The sequence below is a fragment of the Glycine max genome, chromosome 12 (genome assembly GCF_000004515.6).
Source record: "Glycine max cultivar Williams 82 chromosome 12, Glycine_max_v4.0, whole genome shotgun sequence".
In the NCBI taxonomy this organism is placed as follows: Eukaryota; Viridiplantae; Streptophyta; class Magnoliopsida; order Fabales; family Fabaceae; genus Glycine; species Glycine max.
This window is the reverse complement of record NC_038248.2, coordinates 25,766,625-25,785,840: the sequence shown is the minus strand read 5'-3', so window position 1 is coordinate 25,785,840 and position 19,216 is coordinate 25,766,625. Positions and strand designations below refer to the sequence as shown.

Here is a 19,216-nt window from a genome sequence, read left to right as displayed (position 1 = left end):
CAAGATGATAGCACGTTCACACAACCCTTACTCCCCCTATCTTTTGGCATGTATGCATAACTTTACTTAATGATAAATTTCTAATAGATAATTGATTTCTAACCCAAGTTCTCCTCTCAAGTTCTCTCCCCCTTTGGCAACATCAAAAAGAACTAAGCAACATAATCAATATCCAAACAGAGCCAAACAATAAACCAAAATAAATCCATACATTGTCATAACCAACCAAATCAAAGCCAAGAATTATAATATAAGTGCAAGATTACGATAACTAAGCAATAAGAAGCCAAATACACGGCGATAAACCAAAGTACTAATAATACTTAATTACTAATAATACTTAGTCATAATACTTAAGCTAAGACGATGATGGAGGCTGTGGTGGTGGATCAAAGCAAGTACGGATGAAGGAGACATCTTCTTCAACTTTGGTGATCCTTGATTCCATGGCATCGAACCGCATGTCGACTTGCAATTCCATGGCATCAAACTTGTCACCAACAAAAGTCTGAAGTCCATCAAACTTGTCCATAAGCCTTCGAAGAAGAGTGGAATTATCTTCAACTGGTAGGTTGCCTTCTTCATCAGCGGGTTGAGCGCCTTTTTTGACCCAAGAGCCATCATGGTCTTTGCGGTAACCAAAAGAAGCAATCACAACAGCACCAATTAAAAAAGATCTCTTGATTGGAACATAAGGTTCAGAATCAAGAGGAATTTGAAAATGGCGGAAAAAGAGTGTGACAAGATGTGGATATGGCAAAAGTGCATTTAATCGCAATGCCTTATGCATGCGATATCTTACAAGATGTGCCCAGTCAAGTTGATGGCCGGTATGAAAGGCCCACATGATAACAAGATCTTCCTCAGAAACTTGGGCAAGATTGGAAGATCGTGGAAGCAAAATCCGCACAATCAGATAATGTAGGATGCGACTTTCAAAAGCCAATGAACCGGCAAGAAGGCGTCTGGTCATATCCGCATTGTTGGTGCAAACTAACTGGCGGGCATCATGTGCAGAAAAATCAAACTTCCAATCGTCATTCAGTGTACCTTCAAATGGTACACCGTCACTGGACAATTGGGTTAAGTCATGGAAAAGGGATTGGTCAATGACCATTTTTATCCCAAAAACCTTAGAAATTAAAGTGATGTCCTGAATTTCAAGATTACAATAAAAGACTTTAATCAGTTCAGGATAAACAGGCAATTGTAATGACATGAAAGGTATAAGACCTAGGTTCTGAAAGGCTTGAATGCAATCAAAAGTTTCAGCAGAAAAGAATTCCATATCAATAAACTTAGGGTCGATAATGGAATGAGATGAAAAGAGATTCGAATACCGTTTCTGTTGTTCTTCGGAAGAAAACAATGTGGAAAAGGATAATGAGGGTGGAATTGGTGCTGTGGATTTGCTTGTGGCTTCGGAACGATGAGCTCTTGAAGCCGAAGCGGAGGCGGATAAACCCTTACGTTTCTTTGACGATTCTGCCATTTGAAGGAGTTTTTGCAGATTTCAATCGGTGAAATCAAAAGAAAATTGAAAAAGAAGAAGATTGCAATTTACGGGAGTTGATTTGATGAAGAAATGAGTGAGATAGGAATATTTGGAGGTTTGGGAATGGAGGAACGTCGCAAGGAGGAAGGGGCTGCGCATGGATTTCTGGAAAATGTGATATTTATAGAGCAGGACGCGTGGTAATCGATTACAAGTAATGGTAATCGATTACAGGAGGAGGCAGCCTACTGGTAATCGATTACATGAATACTGTAATCGATTACAGGCCATCTGTTCTAGTGTAATCGATTACAGTATTCATGTAATCGATTACCAGAACAAAAAATAGCCTTTTCCTAAAAGAAAAACTTATTTCTAAGTTTAAAAACTTATACTATCTTAAGAGTTAATTATACTAACAAGAAAAGTAAACTAAATTAAACAAGTGTCATACTTAATCAAAACACAATCAATCATTCATAAAAATTACCTATCCAAATCACTAAGGTCTAAAAGGCCTAATTCTCTTCTTATTGAAAAGAATATTTCTTTTGGGAGAGGTTTTGTAAAGATATCAGCAAGCTGATTCTTTGTATCAACAAACTCTAATATACAGTCTCCCTTTAGGACATGATCTCTAAGAAAATGGTGCCTAATTTCTATATGTTTGGTTCTAGAGTGTTGAACAGGGTTTTTGGATAGATTTATGGCACTAGTATTATCACACCTAATAGGTATACGATCAAGAAGGATACCATAGTCAGATAATTGTTGCTTCATCCATAAAATTTGTGCACAACAACTGCCGGCAGAAATATATTCCGCTTCAACAGTGGATAAAGCAACACTGTTTTGTTTCTTACTATGCCATGAGACAAGAGCGGATCCAATGAATTGACAAGTTCCACTTGTGCTTTTTCTATCAGTTTTAGATCCGGCAAAGTCAGAATCAGAATATCCTATTAAGTTACATGTTGAGTTCTTAGGATTCCATAATCCTAAATTTATTGTACCTAATAGATATCTCATGATTCTCTTAACTGCACTCAAATGTGATTGTTTGGGGTTGGATTGAAACCTAGCACACATGCATACACTAAACATAATATCAGGCCTACTAGCAGATAAATAGAAAAGAGATCCGATCATACCTCAATACTGTTTCATGTCTATAGATTGACCAGATTCATCTTTATCTAAGTAACAGCTAGTGCTCATCGGTGTAGCCATGTGTTTTGCACTTTCCATCCCAAATCTTTTGATCAATTCCTTGCAGTACTTGGATTGATTGATGAATATACCTTCTTGAGTTTGCTTGATTTGTAATCCTAGGAAGTACTTTAGTTCTCCCATCATTGACATTTCAAATTCACTTTGCATATCAAGGGAAAACTCCTTGCACAATGAATCATTAGTGGATCCAAAAATTATATCATCAACATATATTTGAACCAATAAAATATCATTATGCTTTCTCTTTATGAATAATGTGGTTTCCACTTTTCCTCCTGAAAATTCTTTTTCTAGGAGAAAATTACTTAAACGTTCATACCACGCCCTAGGGGCTTGTTTCAAACCATAAAGAGCCTTTTGTAATTTATAAACATGATTTGGTTTATCCGGGATTTCAAAACCTGGAGGTTGTTCAACATATACTTCTTCTTGAATTAAACCATTTAGAAACACACTTTTAACATCCTTTTGATAGAACTTAAAATTCATTATGGATGCATATGCTAAGAGCATTCTAATGGCTTCTAATCTTGCAACTGGAGCATATGTTTCTTCATAGTCTATTCCCTCTTCTTGATTATACCCTTTTGCTACTAACCTAGCCTTATTTCTAATAATTATGCCATGTTCATCTAATTTATTTCTAAAAACCCATTTTGTTCCTATGACAGGATAATTTTCAGGTTTTTCTACTAGTTTCCACACATTATTTCTTTCTAATTGATTCAGTTCTTCTTGCATGGCAATTATCCAGTTATCATCTACTATGACTTCTTTTATATTTTTAGGTTCAATCGTAGATACAAAAGCCATATTATTGCATAAATCTTTAAGAGAATGTCTAGTTGTTACCCCTTTTGATATATCACCAATAATGTTGTCGAGGGGATGATCTCTTGAGGCTTTCCATTCTCTTGGAAGTTCATTATTTGCTCTAACTCCATTATCTTGAGAATATTCATTGCTTCCTTCATCTTTTTCTTTAGAGTCATTTCCATGAATATGTGTATCTTCTAAGGAATCTGAAATATCATCTAAAAAATCCTTCCTTGGAAGAATGACATTAGACTCATCAAAGGAAACATGTATAGACTCTTCAATTGTCATTGTTCTTTTATTATATATTCTATAAGCTTTACTATGCAGAGAATATCCAAGGAAAATACCTTTATCTGACTTAGCATCAAATTTTCCTAAGTTATCTTTTCCATTATTCAATACAAAACATTTACAACCAAATATATGAAGATGTGAGATGTTTGGTTTTCTGCCATTGAACAATTCATATGGAGTTTTCTTTAAGATGGGTCTTATTAAAGCCCTATTTAAAATGTAGCATGCAGTGTTAACGGCTTCAGCCCAAAAATATTTTGGAAGAGGTGTATCATTTAATAAAGTTCTAGCAATCTCTTCCAAAGATCTATTTTTCCTTTCAACAACACCATTTTGTTGAGGGGTTCTTGGTGCAGAAAAATTATGCTCAATCCCATGCTTATCACAAAATAATTCAAATTCTTTATTTTCAAACTCACCCCCATGATCACTCCTAATAGATATAATCTTGAGATTTTTCTTATTTTGAATGATTTTTGCAAGTTTTCTAAATGCTTGGAATGCATCATTCTTATGAGTGATAAAAAGAGTCCATGTGTATCTAGAATAATCATCAACTATAACAAGAGCATAGTAACTTCCTCCAAAACTCATGATTCTGGAAGGACCAAACAAATCCATATGTAGTAATTGTAAGGGTTGAGTAGTTGAAACAATGTTTTTAGATTTGAAAGAAACTCTAGTTTGTTTTCCCTTTTGACAAGCATCACATAGCCTATCTTTTTCAAATCGTAGTTTTGGCAAACCAACAACTAAATCTTTTGATATTAATCTATTTAAATGTTCCATGTTTATATGTGCAATCCGTTTATGCCATAACCATGGATCATCATCTTTACTAAGAAAACATTGATTATTATCTAGTTTTTGACTTAAATCTATCATGTAAACATTGTTGACTCTAAACCCTATATGCTTTATATTCGTATCATGTTTATGTTCAATGAAACACTTTTGAGAATCAAATGATACCAGATAGCCTTTGTCACATAATTGACTCACACTAAGCAGACTATGTTTAAGAATTTCAACAAGTAGAACATTTTCAATGGAGGTTGAAGAATTTGTACCTATTTTTCCAACTCCAAGAATTCTACCTTTGTTGTTGTCACCATAAGTTACATGTCCGCTTTTCTTGGGAGAGATATGTGTGAATTTTGATTCGTCTCCCGTCATATGTTTTGAGCATCCGCTATCTATGTACCACTTTTTCCTCAAGGGTTCCTACAAAATCAAGGTTGTAACTTAGGTACCCAAACTTTATTGGGTCCTTGTGTGTTAGTATGAGTAACAGATCCTTTTGGGACCCAAATCATTTTAATAATGTTACAATTTCTTCTAAAACAGCATGTGCCATGCCCTTTTCTTCCACAGTAAAAACATGTGATAAAACTAGAATTATATTTTTGTGTGGAAGTATAGAAGTTTTTATGAAATTTTTGTTGTTTTTCAGATTTATATCCTAGTCCAGCCTTATTGGAGGCATGTCTTTGTTTTCCTAATATGACATCTAAATTATTTTTACTATAAGAGAATTTTGCAAGTGAGTTTTTCAACTCTTTGATTTCTTTTTCATACTTTTCACAACAACTGCAAGAATCTGACATTTTCTTGTCAGAAATAGTAGAGATATGAACCTTTTCATTTGGTTTAGAAATTGAGACTTCATTTCTAAGATGATCTAATTCTTTGTTTAATTTTGAAATTTCATTTTCTAAATTTGAAATTGTTTTCTTTGAAGATGAAACTAACTTTGCAAGTTTAATTGACTCTTTATGCAGATCAGCAAATGCATCTTGCTATTCATCAAAAGAAATAGATAAATTATTTGAAGATGTTACCTCTTCATCACTTTCATAACTTTTTGCCATAAGACAGAGGTTTATTTCTTCATTTTCTGAATCTTCAGAAGATTCCATATCGTTTTCATCCCATGTAATGTATGCTTTCTTCAATTTCTTTTCATTAATATTTTTCTTTTCAGACTTCTCCATCTTTTTCTTGAAGATGGGACAATCGACCCTCAGATGTCCAGGTTGATTGCACTCAAAGCATTTTAGAGTAGAGGATGAAGTTTCTGTCCTTCTTTTAGGTTTAAAATTGGGTCGCTTTTGATTTCCTCTGACTTTCAGGAACTTGTTGAATCTTTTTACAAACAGACTAATATCTTCATCATTATCCAAGTCAATTGAATCTTCTTTATCACTGTCTTCTTGGATTGTAGATGAGGCTTTAAGAGTGATTCCCTTTTTCTTCTTATCAGTTTCTTCATGCTGATTTAATCTTGGTAATTCCATTTCATGCTCCTGCAATTTTCCAAATAACGTAGCAAGAGACATACTAGACAAATCTTGAGATTCTGTGATGGCTGTTACCTTTGGTTGCCATTCTCTATTAAGACATTTTAAGACTTTATTTACTAGATCTTCATTTTGAAAAGTTTTTCCTAGAGATGCAAGATGATTAACTATGTGTGTGAACCTCTTTTGCATGTCTTGTATACTTTCATTTACATTCATCCTAAAAAGTTCATATTCACGAGTTAAAGTGTTTATCCTAGATCTTTTAACATCTGTTGTGCCTTCATGTGTTACTTGTAGTGTATCCCACATATCCTTAGCACTTTTACAATTTGAAACCCTAAAGTATTCATCTATTCCTAGGGCAGATGTAATAATATTTTTTGCCTTTAAATTATATTGTACTAATCTTCTTTCTTCCTCAGTCCAATCTGCTCTAGGTTTTTCTATTTCCGGCCACTATAGAGGGAACATAAGGTCCTTGTTCTATGGCTTCCCAAATATTTAAATCTATTGCCTCTATAAAGATTTGCATGCGGGTTTTCCAATAATGGTAACCCACTCCATTAAAGATAGGAGGTCTATTTATAGAATTTCCCTCGGGAAACAAGTAGTTTGATGAGGCCATAATTCTTGAAGCTTCTAAACTTTATACAAGAATGAAGCTCTGATACCACTTGTTGGACAAGTGGCCTCAGATATCTTAAGAAGGGGGGGGGGTTGAATTAAGATATTACAACTTATTTCCCCAATTAAAAATTCTATTTAACTTTCTATTCAAGTTATAAATTCCCTTAATAATGAATTTCTTAAATATTGATTCAAATAGAACAATTTGAATATGAATATAAAATAATAATAAATAAAGGAGTTTAAGGGAAGAGAAAATGCAAACTCAGATTTATACTGGTTCGGCCACACCCTTGTGCCTACGTCCAGTCCCCAAGCTACCCGCTTCAGAGTTCCACTATCTTGTAAATTCCTTTTACAAGTGCTAAACACACAAGGACAACCCTTCCTTTGCGTTTAGAATTCTTTCACAACAAGAGACCTTCGGTCTCTTAATCCCTTTTCAGAATGAAGAAGAAGAAAAGAAGAAATCTCTTTTGAAAGAGATAGATTGAACAATTTGAGCATCCAAATAATTCCTTATTGAATCACAAGAGTTTTGGCCAAGGAATTTGTAAGAGGATAAAACGATTTTACTTTTTAAGAGGATAAGACTTTTTTTTCTTCAAAACTCTTGTCAAATTCGTGTCTCAAGTCACATATATATAGGCCTATGATAGCCATTCAAGAACCACACAAAAAGATGTGACTGTTGAGAATGCTTTCTGAAAAACTCCTCTGGTAATCGATTACAGTATGTGTGTAATCGATTATAAGCTTTAAAATTTGAATTAAAACGTTCAGAAACTGCTGGTAATCGATTAGCATATATGTGTAATCGATTACACAGTGCAAACTTTGAATTCAAATTTTAATAGCTGTTGTAAATCAGTTTTGGCCACAGGTAATCGATTACATCTTCTGGTAATCGATTACCAGAGAGTAAATTTGTCGAAAAAGACTTTTTAACTTAAAATTCTTGGCCAAACCTTTTGCTACTTCAATTGAAATTCCCTTCCTATTTAATATACCCTTTCTAAGACTCTAGAGACTGTCTTGATCATCCATCTTGAATATCTTTAATTTCTTTGTCTTGAATAAAGCTTTGAGACGCATGTGAAACTTTGGCATCATCAAAACATTCAGCTTGATCCTTTGTCCACAGTCTCACCTTTATATATATGTAATTATATATGTGAGATTATTATTTTTTGTCTAGAGAAATGGAATCAAGCAATGTGAAGAACAAGTCAAGTGGAAAAAGAAAGATGTCTAGTGAGGACACAAGAAGTTACTTCGCATGGAACTTGGAAATGGAGCGTGTGCTAGCTGATGTGCTTAGAGATCAAAGAAATTTGGGCAATAAAGGTGGTGGAAATTGGAAAGCAGTAGCATATAGTACTGCAGCTCAAATTTTGTCCAAGCGTTTTGGAGTTCACCTCATGGCAGATAATGTTAAGAATCGTTTTAAGCTTTGGAGAACATGGTATGGAATTGTGAGTGTCATTCTTAGTCAAAGTGGATTTGACTGGGATAGCATAAAGTACATGATTACCGTTGAAAATGAAATTGCATGGAGTGAATATGTTAAGGTAGCCAATTATCTTTTAATTTTATTCAATAGTAGTTATTATTTGTGTTGTTATTAACATGCTTCTATTTTTTTTCAAGTCACATGAAGAGGCCAAACAATTTCGATTCAAAGTCATTCCTAATTGGGATGATATTGTTGACCTATGTGCAAAGGATAGAGCTATTGGACTCGGAGCAGAAAATGCATTAGATGCAGATGATATCATGAGCAAAGAAACAAATGAAGAGGAAGCAATTCATAGTGTGAGTTTTGACTTAGAGGGATCAAGTTCTGCCACGAGAAAAAACATTCGTCCAAGTAAGAGTGGAGAGAAAGAAGGGATGATTTTCTCAATGAAAGAAGTAGCCGAGTCATTGAAAGAATTTGTTGAAGTGACTAAGAAGAAGATGGAGAACAAAAAAAAGATGGAGATAAAAGAAGCTCAAGAAGTGGTACATGAAGTGGTGAGTGAGCTAGATAATATACCTAATTTTAATGGTGCACTTAGACATAGAGCAATTGATTGGTTGACAGAAAATCCCATTAAGTTTGCGATTATAAAAGCTCTTTCATTGGATGAGAAAGAGGATTACATCTTATCTTTTATGCCTTGATGTCAAATTACAGGTACGTTTGATATCATGCCAAGTATGTTGATGTTGTATAATTATGTTTTACATTTGTATCTTTCATTTTATATAACAAATTATGTTTTAACAAATATGATTTGTTTAGTGACACTTAACATTATGTCTTCTTTTGCAGAAAATATGTGAAGGAATTCCTATGTTGAAGCTAATGCAATTAAAAAATTCAGAATTATTATGGAAGTTGAACTTATTTTGTGACTAGATTTTATTTTCGTCTAAGTTTTTTTTGGTGTAATTGCATTACTGACCAATGACTTTGGCAAAAAAACAAGTTTCATCTATAGATTTCTAAATAACATTCTAAGGTGAAATGATACTAAATATTGTTTATGTTGTGAGTGGTGTAATGTGTCGTAAATGAAATAATAATTTAAATAGTTAAATTATATATTTTTAATTGAAATAGATTAAAATAGTACATATTTATTGGAATATCACACTCGACAAATAGTACATAGAATTTATTAATGAAAAAAATAATTATTTTATTAAAAAATTGTTTTATTAAAATATAAAATTTTAAAAGAGAATGCATTTGATTATTTTATCAAAATAAGAAATTTTAAAAATGAAGAAAGTCAATTTCCTTATCCAAACACAAAATTTTGAAAATGAAGAAATCTAATTTCTTATCCAAACACAAAATTTTAGAAATGAAGAAATTTAAATTGAAAAATTTGAAATTCTCAAAATTTCCTCATCCAAACACACTCTAAAGGTTACAGTAACTGTTATTACAAGTAAATCAATAAAAAAATACAGACCTTTAAACTCAGATGCCTTCTCTGGAGTCGCGTAATCCCAAGTCTTTTCCAATGCTGTCCTAATCTTCAAATTGGTTTCCCCATCCAAATTAGCAGTTTGTCACCCAAACTCAATGTTAATAAACTGCACATACTATTAAACAATATCAAGAAAACACTCATACCAGATTGAAAATTATAAATAATAAACCTCAATGTAACAGACACCATCTGCATTAGTGCTAGCCAAGAAATGCATCCTGCTTAACCTGCAACATAGTATACCTTATGGTAATTATTGCAAGTAAATAGGAACACCCACAATGACATCATAACAAACAGCTATGGAGTACAAACCCATGGGTCTTATATTATACACAATCTGAAAACCAAACTTAACAGTTAAAAATTAAAATCATATATTGACAAAGGAAAATAGAACGGTATGCACATCTTTCCAAGGAAAAAGAAAATTCCAAAAATAAAACATGATATTGTCATGTTGATGAATAATAACATAAAAGAAATCATTATTATTTAATATTGTATAATGCAAAGTAGGAAACCTATTATTATATAGAAATGGATAGTGACAATAAAAATGAGTTCAACCTATTAACATCACCATGTCAGTAATGACATATTTATGGAATAGAAGGGGCAATAACATATTTAGAACATATGCAACGAAAGATTGTTGCCCACAATCACAACAAATAAATAACCAACATCCTGTGAAAGTTTAAAACCATAATATCAATTGTATATATCCTTCCTTTCCTTGTAAGTACTAGTTCAAAACATAGACACATCAAAATTAAACTAGCACATAATCATATAGCACACTCACCTTGACAATGTCTCCAACCTGCAACTTTTTCCAGGGTACAGACTCCCACTTTTGATCTTGCAAAACATCTATCGTATTATTGTTTATGGACATGTCATTTTGAAAACGCTTTTGTTATGCATTTGTGAGTTGATTTTAGCCTTAGTTTCACTTTGGATATTAGTCAATTCATTCAAAGAAACTTCCAAAGAAAAACGTCCGATCCAATTAAGGATGCCATTAAAAAAATGAGATCATAACCACATTCTCTAAACAAAATATGTATAATGTTTCACAAACTTGTAAGCACATTGTACAATAAAATGCTTATTTCTACATTCTTCTATAAAAAATATCTCCAACATTCTTCTATAACATCCTCTACCAGAATTTCTATAAAATTCTATCTGAAAGAAGAAACTTTAATCCCCTTGCCCTTAAAAACTTAAGTAAAATGTGTTAAAAAGAAATCAATGTGCAAGGAGAGAAAAAAATATTCTTACCAGAGTCCTTAAAAGCTTCCTTAATAAGAGAGACAAGAAGCACCATAGATAGAGGAAGCACATTAGTTATTGGAGACACAGGACTACAGCATCAGAAAAATTATAATTAGACGTAGTCCAGCTTCTTTTTCAAAAAAATATAAAATTAGCGGAAAGTATAAATGAAAAGCATTCAGCATATGAAGTACATATTACTGATAAGAAACTCCATAATAAATAAGACAAGGCAGGAAAGTAAAGCATAATGCAATATCCAAGATAAATGATACCATAGCAATTTGATGAGAAGTTCGTTGTAATAATAAAGAGTAATTAAGTAAATAACTCATGAATGAATTAATAAGAATTTTGTTAGAGTAGGATTCCACTAATAAAAAGCTAGACTGTTAAGAAAGTCAAACTAGATCTAGTAGGTTAAGATTGTCCACGTTAGCCTATTAATGTTTCCGTTGAATTTCAGATTTTTTTTTCTCACCCAAATACTGTTCTTTTCCTTCCATCCTCTTATGGTGTATCAATAAAGTAACAAATAGATATAGCACAACAACCATAACCAGGTGCTAAGAACAATAAATTGAATGGGAAAATTACATACTAACAAAATCAATATAATTCCTATAAAAATTGTTAGAAATTCAACATGACACAAAATAGACATCCGGAGAGCATTTCAACAATTACAACCTCAACCAACTTAATACTTTGTCAACCAAAATTCAAAAGCAATGCAGAGAAAATTTGAAAAATTAAAAAAATGAAGGATCAAAACCTTAGTTGTTTCTTGCTTAATTTTCTCCAAACCCAAATTCTAATGTCATAGCATCACAGGTATTATTCACAACTTTCTAACAGCCACGAACTTGACCCTTAAACCCATCCAATGGCTTCCAAATTACCCTAATCCTCTGATTACCCAATGAAGCTTCAATGCACCAATTTTCACCATGAATTAACCCAAAAAAATCTTGAATGCAACCCATTAAATACTAAAACTTTCACTATCCTATGTCAACCATGCATGCAATACGAAATACAAATTCCCATATCAAGATCGACGAAGGAGATTAAGATCCAATCCAGCTGTAACATATCTTGTCCATACAAATACTCACTCTAATAAAAGTTACCCAGGTATTCAAGAGCTACTACCACCTTCACCATACAGATAGCAATCAACTTAAGAAGATAATTTTTCATGAAAAATTAAGAGTGTTGTGCCCCTCCAGTGAGTACTGATTGCTCACTTATCTCAATAGTGCTTGAAAAATGCAAAATCTTCTCAATTGTGAAGTTGACTAGTATTTACGTACCTAATAGGTGTGCATGACAATTAGGAATTTCTATCTTCTGAGTAACTTCAGTCAATAATATATGAATTTACAAAAAAATGACGGCAAATTAATTTGAGCACAAGTTGCTTTAGTTTCACATATTGTAAAGCACAACACAAGAAAAGCCATTTCATTTTTCTTTGCGTTCAAAGAAATCGAAAAGCCTTTTGACTCCACCCCCACAAATTTGTAATAGAAATGGTGGCAAGAATGCTAATTTAAGAGGAAAAAGAATGATATAAAACAAAACAAATAGTTTGGTTTTTCAAGATGAAAGTGCCAATCTTTTAGTTTGAGCACAAGTTGCTTTAGTTTCACATATTGTAAAGCACAACACAAGAAGAACCATTTCATTTTTCTTTGCATTCAAAGAAATCGAAAAGCCTTTTGACTCCACCCCCACAAATTTGTAACAGAAATGGTGGCAAGAATGCTAATTTAAGAGGAAAAAGAATGATATAAAACAAAACAAATAGTTTGGTTTTTCAAGATGAAAGTGCCAATCTTTTAGCCACTAATGAACACATTCATGAAGTAATGAAAACCCATGAATAAAATGTTGTGATGAAATTGATGTAGCTTCATGTGGAGCTTGTAGGCTTGGATCTTCTTCATCAATGGAGTCCTTTGCTTCTTAAAGTTTAATGGCAGAGGAAGGGAGAAGAAAGAAAGATGATTGGAGATGCCACTTCAAGGAGAAGATGAGTCAAGAAGAAGCTCACCACCATAGGAAACCATGGATAAAGGTAGAAGAAGAAGAGTGGAGGAAGAGGGAGAGAAGGAGCATGAAATTTTATGCCTCAAAAGAGGTCTGAACTTTGAAGTATAATTCTCAAATGATCAAAGTTGAAAAATGCACACACATGGCCTCTATTTATAGCCTAAGTGTCACACAAAATTGGAGGGAAATTCAAATTTCACTTGAATTTGAAATTGAATTTGTGGAGCCAAAATTTCACTAATTATGATTAGTGAATTTTAGCTATGGTTCAGCCCACTAATCCAAGATCAAGTCCAAGATTCTCCACTAAGTGTGCTTATGTGTCATGAGGCATGTAAAGCATGAAGGACATCCACAAAGTGTAACTATATGATGTGGCAATGAGGTGTAGCAAGCAAATGCTCACCTCCCCCTCTAAAATTTAATTGGATTGGACTTTTCCCAATTCAATTAAATTTATTTCCAATCACACACATCAAATATTCACTTAATGCATGTGAAATTACAAAACTACCCCTAATACAAAAACTAGTCTAGGTGCCCTAAAATACAAGGGGTGAAAAATCCTACATTTCTAGCGTACCTTACCTATATTATGGAGCCCTAAATACAAGACCCAAAAATAATGAAACCTTAATCTAATATGTACAAAGATAAGCTGACTCATACTTAGCCCATGGGCCCAATATCTACCCTAAGGCTCATGAGAACCCTATGGCCTTCTCTTGCATCTCTGGCCCAATCTTCTTGGAGTCTTCTATCCAATGCCCTTGTGGGATAGGATTACATCATTCCCTCCCCCTTGAAAAGGATTTGACCTCAAATCCTGAGGTTCTTGAAACTTTGGGCTTTTTACTCAACACTTGTAAAAAGAACAAAAACATATGTATTAGTGGTGTTTGGTATGTTGAAGTAAGGTAAGGTCTGAAAACCCATTTCCTGGGCATCTTGCCATGATGGATCATGGTTCCTCACCAACTCAATGAGTGGTGCTACAAGTATAGAAAAATATGGGACAAACCTTTTGTAAAAGCTTGTTAAGTCATGGAAGCCCCAAATTTTTCTTATACTTCGTGGAGTGGGCCACTCAGGAATGACCTTTATTCACTTAGGGTTCTTGGGAATCCCTTGATCACTATTTAAAATATTAAGAAAAGTAATGCAATAAAACATACATTTTTCAGTATTTTCATGTTGATTATTCCTACCAAAAAGTATGGCAAACCTAAGGTGTCCCATATGAGTACCTAAGTTTGTATTGAAACTAAAAATAAGAATAAACCTACCTAATGAGTCCCTATGTGCACAAATCATGAAGATGTTGGATGCACGAGTGATTTTACAAAAGAGGGTTACACCACTCAAAACATTCATCATACCACCTATTTTAGGGATTTTGTGCCTAATAATACCTATTTTGGACACCAATAAAGCACAAGGATTTAAGCTCTTGTGAACCAAACCCTTATCTAACAACTCCTTTACTTGAGGAATAAACTCAAGCCGAAGAGGTGTGGCAATGCTAACAAGTGTCTTTTTACAAAGGAGAAAATGTGGAGGTTGTCTAAGAGGGGAAATTTCTTTAATATTTGTCTTTATTTCAAAAATGTCTTTCCTTCTTAGCTAACCTCTTGGAGGAGACACTTACCTCCTGTTGGATTTCCCCTGCGGTTACTTTTTGATCCACTTTTTCTTCGTTCAAATATATTCAAGGGAAATCCGGTTTGCCGGAAAGCGCACTGGATCATCAAGTATTTAACAATTAAAATGGATGAATCCGAGTATCGAACACAGGGAACTAATGTTAGCCTGAATTAAGTTCAGAAATGAAGCATTGTTGAGAGAACATGTATGATTGATAATTTCCAACAGAATTTAAACTAACTTTTATGCTAAAAACTATAAAATGAAAAGTAAGTAAAAGTGACAGCAGTAGGTAGAAATGTTGGGTCTTTCTATTAAACAAGCTGAAGCATATAAATATATTTCTCTAATCAATCATGCTCTTGTGTTCTATGTTGTAGTCTAAATTACTAAACCTCGATCCCTTGTTAGACTGAATCAATCCAAGCTCCGTCCTCAGATCCCTCTTGTTGGACTAGGCCTAATTGAGACAACCTTCTTAGGTTTAGACTAACTTAAACTGAGTTTCGTTCGCAGATCCCTCTTGTAAGACTAGGCCTAGACTAAACAACATTATTGTAACAACATAATTAAAACCAAAACTTAATTCGCATATCCCTCTTGTAAGACTAAGTTTCGATCCTGCTTCCATCAAGTTCTAAGGCAACAGTATATTTCCCAATGCTAAAGTCACCTAACTATGCACACAAATGGATGATCAGACCAAAAGCATAGAAACATTAAGCATTGAAGGAAGCATTGAACACAGAAAACATAATCAATTAGATATTAGGTATTTACATCAGCTGTTCTTTAGAAATCCCCAACTAGGGTGTTTAGCCAGCCATTACAGAAGAAACCCTAACAATAATAAGCTTACAAAACCTAGGTATCTCTGCAAAAGCTGCTCCTCTTGCTTACTCCAGAGCTCTTTTCTCAAAATAGGCACTGTGGTGTCTGTGGAATTCTATGCCCTGGGCCTTGTTACCGTAATTCTTCACAAAATAGGCTTTAAATTGGCTCTGAATTTGCAACATTGCTCTTAGCGCCACCCTCGCGCTTAGCATGGGTAAGTGGATTTGGGCTTAGCGCCAGTCATGCGCTGAGCCTAGATGAAGACACCTGCTGTGCTTAGCGCACTGATCTCGCGCTTAGCGTGCGACCTTGATGCTGATGCCCTGCAATATTCTTCTATCGTGCTAAGCACACTGAAGCTGCGCTTGGCGGTGGATGCGCGCTTAGCCCACTTATGAGCTAAGCTCAACTGTCACTTTTGGCACTTCATGACTTAGCCTCTTTTTCACTTGAAATTGCATATATTTCATCATTAATTCCAATGGACATATTCTAGAGACAACTTTATCCATAAAACAAAATTTATTTACAAAAATCACTAAAAAATAACCATAAATTGGGGAACTATACAAGTTTTGGAAAATGATTTCTATACAAAAGTTAGTCGTATAAGGCGACTAACAAACTCCCCCATATTTATAGTTTTGCTTGTCCTCAAGCAAAGAAAGAACAACTCACTTGTCCTAAAGTGACAAAGACAATGGTCAATCAAAAGAAAATTGTGTCTGATTCATAAAGGAATTTAACCATATGAACTGAATATCATGGAATGCTTAAATCAATCACTTCTCAAAAGCATGCAACTTTTCAAAGATAGGAACATACGCATTAGAGTCACAGCTGAAATAAGCTAGTAAGCATGACAGAAATCAAGGAAGGATCATCAACCACAACCTCACAGTCATTGTTTCACCCAAGCTCAAGTGTTTAGGCTTATTCCATCAAAAACAACCAACACAAGTTCCAACCTTTGCATTTCATCTCATATCATACAGTAATGAACACACAAAATTGAATCCGAAGGACTTTCTAGGCTTGTAATGGGGTTAGGCTGCCAACAAATCATGGTTTTTCTAGGATTCAAAAGCTTAGGTTCTAGGAGAGCATTCATCCATAGATAAACCTTCACCTTTTCATTCATTCCTACCATATACTCGCCCTTTGTTTAGGCACTTAGCTTTCATTATTTTGTAGCATACACACTTATTCATTTTATTTGTTCTTACAGTTTTTTTTAACACAGAAAACATTACATACATAAACAGCGTGTGTATACTATTTTCTTTGACCATTTCAATTCGTACCCAGTGCGTCCCCCAAATTTGGGACAAATTTACCTTGATAATAACTCCCCCAAATTTGGAACAAATTTGCTTTGAACCCAGCTTCTGAGGATGATGCTCTTCTACAACCTAAGATAAGGTAGCAGAAGATACAACTGAATAGGCTCCAAGTTCAATCAATCAATAAATTCATTCAGCTTAAACAGGGTGCAAGGGATAATTCATTCAAACCTATGGTCAGCTTTTTGGCTAAGTGGCTATTCATAATCAAACATGGCCTTCATCATCCTTAAATTCATGCATCCAGTCCATACTTCAAAGATTCACGCAAAAATCAGTACTAAATGATAGTCGTTTCTCTCAAAATTTAAGGATCACACTCTCACCAGGATATGGTTAATGCATTCCTTCACAATCAATCTAACAACCAACTAACATTTTCAGACATACTTCCAATCACATGCTCATTCTCTTCTAAAGACTGCAAACTTGATCAAAACACTCATCTAATCACCCCAATCCATTCAATTCATACATTTGCTCAATCAAATCATTTTCAAACACTCATTTCATACCAAACAAGCCACTGCATACAAAGTTTAACCAATTCACTATTCAATCAAGCTTTTTGTACAAGCAAACAAACAACTACACTACTGGAATTTAAATGCTGAAATTTAAAGAACCGAAACATAAAAGCTGAAATTTAAATGACATAAATCATAAAATAACTAAAAATAAACTAAAGTGTTCATAATGCAAAAATTTAAACGTCCTGCTCCTCCTGTGGATGGTCTTCATTATGATCCAATGTTGATGGCTGAGTCTCCTCAGGAGCAAGTGCAGAGGATGGAGAAGGCTGTGGGGTTTGGTCTGGAGTAGTTTGCTCCTCTGCTGCTGCTGGTGTTGGTGTTGGAGGCTCCTCAGTCACAGGCTCCTGGGCTGCTGAGGCCCCACCCCCTCCAAAAGAAGAGGGTTGGTCTCCTAGCCAGGTCACCTGAGTCTCAAACTCCTCCATGCTCATAATGGAGGGCAAGCCCAAGCCCTGAAGGCTCTGCATGATAATGGACTGCCCCCTGTGGATGCTCTGGAGCATGAAGTGCAGCATCTGTGGTGTAAAAATAAAATCTGATGGACCTGTAGAGAGAGAAGCTAGAAGTGGCATCTGTAGAGGTACTGGAGGAATAACTGGAATCTGAGTGGAAGAAGAGGGAGGTACTGTAGAAGAAGGAGGTGTTGGTGCCTCTGATGCTGAAGTGGAAGGGGCCTCAAATCTCTTACCCCTAGCCTTCCTGGGTCCTCTGCAAGTTACTGTTGGATCATCAAGATTCCAATAGTTCTTCTTAATATAAGCCAAATTAATGGCACGACTTAATCTCTCATGGGTCAAGGAATTAGAGTGAACTCCCTGGGCTTTACATAAAGCAGTGATTAGGGCAGGAAAGCCGAGCTTCGAGGAGTCGTGCTGGGCCATGAGTGTAATCTGACTAGAAATGAAAGATCCAAGATTCATATCCATCTTCTGTATGAGTGCATATACTAACTTGGCCCTATCTAAATTGATGTCAGAAGTATGAGAGGTGGGGGCCAAGTTAGAATAAGAAAAGACACTCCAAGTTTGAGCAAGAGTAGTCAAGTTTTTCCTTAAAATCTTCAAAGGTAGTCCGTCTGAATTCAATTCAAATCCCTTGCCTGGGATACACAAACAGGCTGCTAACTCTTGCTGATTTGGCCTTAGCGAAACAAATCTTACATATGCCGAAAGACTTTCTCCTTCCTCTATAACCAATGGTGTTTCCAAAAAAGAGTTGAGGGCAGCTGAGTCAAATGGAATCCATTGCCCCCTAACTTTAACCTGTTTTGGTGACTTGTCTTCAGGATCATAAACATTTGCATAAAACTCCTTTACAAGTGCCACATCTATGCTTCCCTCTTCCAAATTCGCGATTTTCTTATGCCAGTTTCTCCTGTTTAACTCCCCTTGAAATTCCTCAAAGTCATTGAACAACAGTTGCACATTCCTTTCAGGAATGATCTTTCTGCCAAAGATATTGTTTGTGTAACGATCCCATGCTTTAGGGGAAGAAAACTTATGTCTATCATATATGATTTGAGAAGATGAAGAAGCAAGGGAATTTCTTTTCTGAGTTGCCATCTGTAAAATATAAGAACAAACACAAGAGATTAGTACAAGTTTATTCTCAAGAAAACAAAAAAATTTAAACTGAAAACAGAGCTGGGCGCTTAGAGCAGCATGCTGAGCTTAGCACGCCGTATGAACTTAACTCAAGCGCTAAGCGCAGCAAGCTGGCGCTTAGCTCGAAGACACAGAAAACATTTTTTTCTGTAGAATAG

General features: G+C 34.7%; 1 protein-coding gene across 1 annotated transcript; it reads left to right on the top strand.

Annotated features, from left to right (window-relative positions):
- Positions 1-7,973: 7,973 nt before the first annotated feature.
- On the top strand, positions 7,974-8,937 carry LOC102664179 (uncharacterized). Its single transcript, XM_014764742.1, has 2 exons — positions 7,974-8,342; positions 8,422-8,937. The coding sequence occupies exons 1-2, from the start codon at positions 7,974-7,976 to the stop codon at positions 8,935-8,937; spliced, it is 885 nt and encodes a 294-aa protein (XP_014620228.1).
- Positions 8,938-19,216: the final 10,279 nt, after the last annotated feature.